Source organism: Octopus bimaculoides, chromosome 8 (assembly GCF_001194135.2).
Source record: "Octopus bimaculoides isolate UCB-OBI-ISO-001 chromosome 8, ASM119413v2, whole genome shotgun sequence".
Classification (NCBI taxonomy): Eukaryota; Metazoa; Mollusca; class Cephalopoda; order Octopoda; family Octopodidae; genus Octopus; species Octopus bimaculoides.
The window spans coordinates 20,686,862-20,694,615 of NC_068988.1; the positions used below are offsets into that span (position 1 = coordinate 20,686,862).

Below are 7,754 nucleotides of genomic sequence, written 5' to 3' on the forward strand. Positions count from 1 at the left end.
AACCAAAGCCTTCTAAGTGGATTTGGTAGACGGAAACTGAAAGAAGCCCGTCGTATATATGTATATATATATATATGTATGTGTGTGTGTGTTTGTGTGTCTGTGTTTGTCCCCCCAATATCGCTTGACAACCGATGCTGGTGTGTTTACGTCCCCGTAACCTAGTGGTTCAGCAAAATAGACTGATAGAATAAGTACTAGGCTTCCAAAGAATAAGTCCTGGGGTCGATTTGCTCAACTAAAGGTGGTGCTCCAGCATGGCCGCAGTCAAATGACTGAAACAAGTAATAGAGTAAAAGAGAAGAGGTTTCACAAAGTTTCCGTCAACTCAGTTTAACTCACCAGGCTCAGATTCATCTGAACTTGTGGTAGAAATTACTCATCGAAAGTGCTACAGAGTTGCATCAAACTGAGAATCATAGGATTGCAAAATAAATCTTCTTATTCATCATACGGCCATGTTGAGTGTGTATATGGTGAGAGAGAGGAGGGGAGTATTTGAGTAGACTATTATAGGACTATGGTCAGGTAGTTTTCTGATACAGTTGGTACATCAAATGTTCAAGTCCTGTAACAAATCTTATACTGTGCTCCTTAGATAAGACACACATCTAGCTCCAAATACTTTGGCCAAGAAGTTAGGGTGATACCTGTATGGAAAACATGCTATGTCACCCTTCATAGTTGGAGAATAAGAAATAGATGTAGCAGTGGTAGAGATTGTGTACCTAAACGATTTATGTCCGCCACAGTATTGGCAGTAGTAGTGGTGATGATAGTGGCTATATACATATATTGGTTTTAGATGCTGCACGGCCGTGGTTAATTGGCTAAGTTTATGACATAACTGTGATCATCGATGACAATCAATGGCCTGTGTAATTTGTTCAATTAATCCTTTTACTGCAGAAATCAGATGCATCCACTCAAAATTTCGTTACCCTTAATTGCAGAAAGTGGTTTATATACCAATCCATCTTTTGTTCAGACATGTCATGTTTGAAACTATTTTTTTGTTGAGATCAAGTTTAGCGAGGCAACATAACTTACAGAAAATAAAACTTCTATTTTTTGGTAGATATTTAATATCATTGCAGGAACCATCATCATCGTTTAACGTCCGTTTTCCATGCTGGCATGGGTTGGACAACTATGCTGGCATCCATGAAATTTAATTTCACAGTCAATGAGTTAAAGACAATCTTTGTAGCTGCACCCAGTAGGTTCTTCTTGAAGGTGCAGGTCTGCGTGAAGGGGCTTTTGAGGAGGGTGGATGTAATTGCCAGTAGCTCTTGCTCGGAAGCCTCTCTTTCTACATCAATGTAAAAGGCAAGAATGGTACAACTTGGTTTGTTGGCACTCCATCGCTTACGCCGTCGAGGGTTCCACTTGAACCCATCAACGGAACAGCCTGCTCGTGAAATTAACGTGCAAGTGGCTGAGCACTCCACAGACACGTGTATCCTTAACGTAGTTCTCGGGGATATTCAGCATGACACAGTGTGACAAGGCTGACCCTTTGAATTACAGGCACAACAGAAACAGGAAGTAAGAGTGAGAGAAAGTTGAGGTGAAAGATTACAGCAGGGTTTGCCACCATCCCCTGCCGGAGCCTCGTGGAGCTTTAGGTGTTTTCGCTCAATAAACACTCACAACGCCCGGTCTGGGAATCGAAACCGCGATCCTATGACCACGAGTCCGCTGCCCTAACCACTGGGCCATTGCGCCTCCTACAACTTGGTACCAATGTTGTTATAGGCACTGCCATTCATCATCAAAAAAGAACTGAAACAGATATTGAATGTTATTTTGTCTCTGCTAATCCACAGCTCTAGACTGGTACTATCAACAACAACAAAACAATGCCGAGAGCAATGTTTGAACTCATGTTCACTTAGTAAATCTTTATAGGCATAGGAGTGGCTGTGTGGTAAGTAGCTTGCTTACCACCCACATGGTCCCGGGTTCAGTCCCACTGCATGGCACCTTGGGCAAGTGTCTTCTACTATAGCCTTGGGCCGACCAAAGCCTTGTGAGTGGATTTGGTAGATGGAAACTGAAAGAAGCCTGTCGTATATATGTATATATATATGTATATGTGTATGTGTTTGTCCCCCCAACATCGCTTGACAACCGATGCTGGTGTGTTTATGTCCCCGTAACTTAGTGGTTCAGCAAAAGAGACTGATAGAATAAGTACTAGGCTTCTAAAGAATAAGTCCTGGGGTCGATTTGCTCGACTAAAGGCGGTGCTCCAGCATGGCCACAGTCAAAAGACTGAAACAAGTAAAAGAGTAAAAGAGTAAAAGAACCTTTTAATCTTACAGCTCAGTGATAAACATTTATGTATGTTTACACTTATTTATATGTATATGTGTTATAGGAGAGTATTGTAGTTCGCTTGAAGCATTGTGTATTGTTTGTAAAGAATAAAAAGTTTAGAATAGTACAACAATGCACTCGGAAGAAGCTTCGTGAGACCACTACTGAGACACTTCCAAAAAAAAGAAAACCGTTGGAAAACAGTTTATAGCAGAGACTCTATCTAAGAAGATCTGAAGAAGGAATTGTAATTCCGAAATATCATCAGACTATAGATAACCAAATTACAGCAGGTATATAGTCCATTTTTGTTTTATAGTGCATCGTTGTACCATTCTAAACTTATTATTATATGTGTTATATTTAGTAACAATATCTTTGACTGATACACCATGATAGTGATCACTATTAACAAAGCTTGATATCTTGGGAAAGAAAAAACAAAATGAAATAAAAGAAGAAAGCAGATATGGAAAGAAATTGCTGATGATGGCTCTCGCCATTAGATCAACAACATTTTTCTATGTTGGTATCTTTAGGGATACCAGCACGGAAAAATGCTCGGGATGTTGTTAATCCAACTGGATATAACAATGAATATCATCAAATCAAGTTGGATTAACATCCACCCAGATATAAGCCTGAAATTATGGTGTGGATGATTTAAGATAACATTACTAAATATACAAATGTAAAATACATCTATATACTACTTCTCTGCTACTGCGTTGTAAACTCTAAACAAGACTGTATAAAACACACACACACACACACACACGTGCCTGCATGCGTGTGTGTAATTGTATTTTTGAATTATATACATCCGTAAGCAACAATGTAAGAGAAACATATCCAACAATATTGCTTACCAACCACATGGTTCTGGGTTCAGTCCCACTGCTTGGCCCTTTGGGCAAGTGTCTTCTACTATAGCCTCAGGCCGACCAAAGCCTTGTGAGTGGATTTTACAGATGGAAACTGAAAGAAGCCCGTCGTATATAAGTATATATATATATATATATATATATATATATATATATATATATATATATATATATATATATATGTATGTGTGTCTATGTTTGTCCCCCTCACCATCGCTTGACAACCGATGCTGGTGTGTTTATGTCCCCGTAACTTAGTGGTTCGGCAAAAGAGACCAATAGAATAAGTACTAGGCTTACAAAGAATAAGTCCTGGGGTCGATTTGCTCGACTACAGGCGGTGCTCAAGCATGGCCGCAGTCAAATGACTGAAACAAGTAAAAGAGTAACAACTCTCAGAGGAGAATCAAGCCTGTCATGTACTGTTGACCAGTTGGATGTACTTGTCAATAGTGTTGATCATTTGGTCAGTCAGCATGAGGTGTGTATGTGTGTGTGTGGTTTAATTCTCTTGAGGGGTAGTTCAGTTTTACATCTGTCTTTTTTTTTTTCCTGCCGTTTATAGATACATACCCTATCATATTGATATAAAAAGATCAATCTTCTCATCACTTTCACAATACACATCAGTAGACATACACACACACACATGTAATAATGAAGTGTGTTCTTGAAGGTTAAACATGCTCTGCTGGATATGAAAATGACGACACCACATAGCTGTACTGTTGCCAAGGTGATAGATGTCGTGTGACCCGTAACCAGTGCAGGCATGAGAAGACGGTTATATAACAATTGGCTGCAACGTGTCAAGCTGTGGAGATGGAGAGAGCCTGACTGACAGAATGTTGCTAGGAATGAACAAACACCTTAGATGTGTGGCTTGTAAGACAGACATCGTCTTCCACTAATTACAAAACATGACGTACCTATTTCAAACACGGTAGATTTACTTTACACAAGGCATTTACATTAAAACATTACTGAAACAAGATTCAAGAGTTGCTTAATTCTGCCATCCATTTCTTAGCCATGGATTGCAACTAGAATGGAGTCTCTTGTCTAAGAACGTTACATAATGAATGCTATCTACAGAATACTAGCTGCCATTAAATCATACACCAACAATAGTTACATTATGCATAATTATTTTGACATGAAACCTTGGTGATGAATGGAGGAAAGTGTGATATCCCCTCCCATACACACACACGAGAAGGTTCAATGTGGTCATTCATTTTACTAGAAACAGCAGCTAAATATTTCTTATCTCTTAGATAATGAAGGACACACAGCATCATTAATCCTGGATATATTAAGATGATATAGTTATAGAGTCATGGCTGGAATGTATAATATATATATATATGAGTGGCACTCCGTTGGTCGTGATGACGAGGGTTCCAGTTGGTCCGATAAATGGAACAGCTGCTTGTGGAATTAATGTGCAAGTGGCTGAGCACTCCAGAGACACACGTACCCTTAATGTAGTTAGTTCTCAGGGAGATTCAGCATGACACAATGCGACATGGCTGGCTCCTTAGAAATACAGGTACTGCTCATCTTTGCTAGATGAGTGGACTGGAACAACATGAAATAAAGTGTCTTGCTCAAGGACATAATGCACCACTGGAAATCGAACTCAGGAACTTACAATCTTGAGATGAATACCCTAACTACTAAACCACAAGCCTTTATTTAACACACACACACACACATACAGACAGTATATTACAGGTATGTAGACAGCATACACAACACTAGTATGTGACAATTATGTAGACAGTTTATCAAACACAAATAGGTGTTTGTGGCAGATACCAGTGTCACACAAATTGGCACCCATGCCGGTGGAACATAAACACACCCCAGTGTCATGCAAATGGCACCAGTGCCAGTGGCACGTAAAAGCACCCATTACACTTTTGGAATGGTTGGCATTAGGAAGGGCATCCAGCCATAGAAAACCATGCCAAATCAGACTGGAGTCTGGTGCAGCCTTCCAGCGCGCCAGCCCTGGTCAAACCGTCCAACCCATGCCAGCATGGACAATGGACATTAAATGATGATGATGTGTTATTTCAGCCATACCATAAGGTTTTGATAGGCATCCCTTGATGAGATTGCTTCAGTCTTAGAAACAGAGGAACCTAACTGGATGCTACTCAAACCTGATGAGACACTGTCCTGACATAACTAGACAATGTCCAGGCCTGACCAGACCACACCACACCAGATCAGACAGTGCTCAGATTTGATAAAAACAGTGCCCAAACCTGACTGGACCGTGTTGAGATTGACCATGTATTATTGTTAGGTATCTAGTTTGGTTCCTTACTTTATAACCAGTGTCCAGACTGACAGAAGAATGAAGCAGATATTATAGGATTCAACTGAAAGGTTGTGAGAGAGAGGCTGATCTATGGAAAAGAAAGGGGAGAAATTGAGGAAGAAGCAGATGATGTGAAGTCAAGGAATATGTGAGGAATATGGTTGAGCTGAGAGAGAAATGGGGGGAGGAAAGCAGGTCAAGAAGTGAAGGGTTAGTTGAACTTACCTAGTCGATGCTTCATAGCAATCTCCGTCCTCTCCACTTCCCACTTGTCTGGTTCAGGACTGAAACCAAATACTGTCGGTTTGTTTCGTTTTGGTGCCGGATATAAGAGTGTAGTAACTAAACCATCTGCATGAATAGAATGGTGGTGGACTAATTCAGCCAACGTGTTAAATCTGTGGTCTGCTGTAACATATACCTGAAAGAGCAAAGAGAAAAAGAGAGAGAATATAATTAAGGGCTTCATCTTAACATAGTATCTTATCTATAAAAGGCAGATTTTCTGTGTGTGTGTGTGTGTGTGTGTATATGTTTAAAATTCATACATTTACACAATTCCAAATCTTTTGGATGAAAGAATCGGAATTAATATTCTAAATACCATAACTTAGGTCACAGCGTCATTTTTTCCGTCAAAATAACTCCCAATTACGAATAAAATCCATAAACCTACACAAATTAACATTCCCTACCCTAATAAAATCTAATTTCCTCTTTCTACTACCTTTACAAATCCTTCCAACTCCTACTTTCTCTTATGAACCTTTATGAACGATCCAACAACAAATACAAAAAGAAAGGAAGGAGAAACACTGACAGTAAAAGAAAACTATTTCAGTATCAAAATTGAAACAATCACATTTCGATACTGTAATGACAGATACTTTTACTTTAATGGTTTCATTTTTATACTGAGACTACTACAGTGAAACTATACTCTCACATATATACAGGCATACATACATATAACAGCAATTACAATAACACCTGATCAAGGTCATAGATACTAGGGGATGCTGGAACATTGCTGGCCCAACCTCTCAAGTTCTTTTACAGGGCTTAGAAAAACTGAAGGACTGCTGCAATAAGTGTGTGAATCTGAAAGAGGAATATGTTGAGTAAAATCAATTACCTGGTCCTCCTGTATTTTCTTTTACCCAAAGCCAGGAATTTTTCAGCACTCCCTCGATGATATTTCATAAATTTGGATGGTTCTACCTTAATATAATATGAATTCACATAATTTCCCTTTCGTTTTCCTGTCATGTTTTCTGTTCGCCACTATATTCCTCCGCATTACAAAACTTCATTTAATTTGTTTCCGCGGGAAGAGCTATTCTAACAATGCGTCCTGCCCCAACTCTTTGAAACGCTTAGTTTAGTATGGTGGCAGCTGATGAAGGAATTGTTCTCTATGCGGCCTGTGTGTTCTCTGTGCTCTGTTTATGTTCTGTTTTTCATTTTATCCAGTTTTTTGTGATGTCCTGTACCCAGATATGCATCTATACATACATGTACGTATATATGCATATACTCACATATTATTTGTATTATATATATATATATATATATATATGTACACACATACACACACACAATGTATATTGTATATGAAGAGAAATACAAACAAAAGAAAACAAGATAATAGCAAAGATCAGAGTTGAAACTGTCAAAACAGATACATTAGCAGTTTATTTAAGTAGTGTGTACTACCTGAGGATAGGCAGACACATCAGAAGCCCCTATCTGATAAAAATATTATACTAAGAATATTTCTGAATCAACCTTGCAAAGGAAAAAAGAAGAAAAAAAAAAGGCTCAACATATTTCTGGGTTTATTTATTTATTTTTTTTCTCTTATAGACATGATAACAGCACTGTAAAGTTTACAGTCAACTACATTATACACCCATTTTATAGCACCCCCCCTACACATGCATCAGTAAGTTGGGATGGTGAAGAGCTAAATTCAACACAATGATAGATTGACCTATCATTAACAATGATATTTTGCTGTGAAGAAAGCATACACACACATACAGACAGAAGCTTGCAATAACATTGAAATGGAAAAGAATGCGACTAGATGCAGGATCAGTGTGATGTTTATATTACTACATGATTGTACTTGCTTCACCTGGCACAAAACACACCATGCAGCTCTAGATAACAAGAGAGAGAGAGAGAGAGAGAGAGAGAGAGAGAGAGAGAGA

General features: G+C 38.8%; 1 protein-coding gene across 3 annotated transcripts in view; it reads right to left on the reverse strand.

Moving 5' to 3' along the window:
* LOC106872032 (tyrosine-protein kinase Abl) overlaps nucleotides 1–7,754 on the reverse strand; it is a 341,811-nt gene that overhangs the window by 40,137 nt on the left and 293,920 nt on the right. For all 3 annotated transcript variants that reach the window (XM_014918872.2, XM_052969985.1, XM_014918885.2), the window contains exon 4: nucleotides 5,764–5,959. In XM_014918872.2, the coding sequence (XP_014774358.1) occupies nucleotides 5,764–5,959 (196 nt within the window). The remainder of the gene's footprint in view (nucleotides 1–5,763; nucleotides 5,960–7,754) is intronic.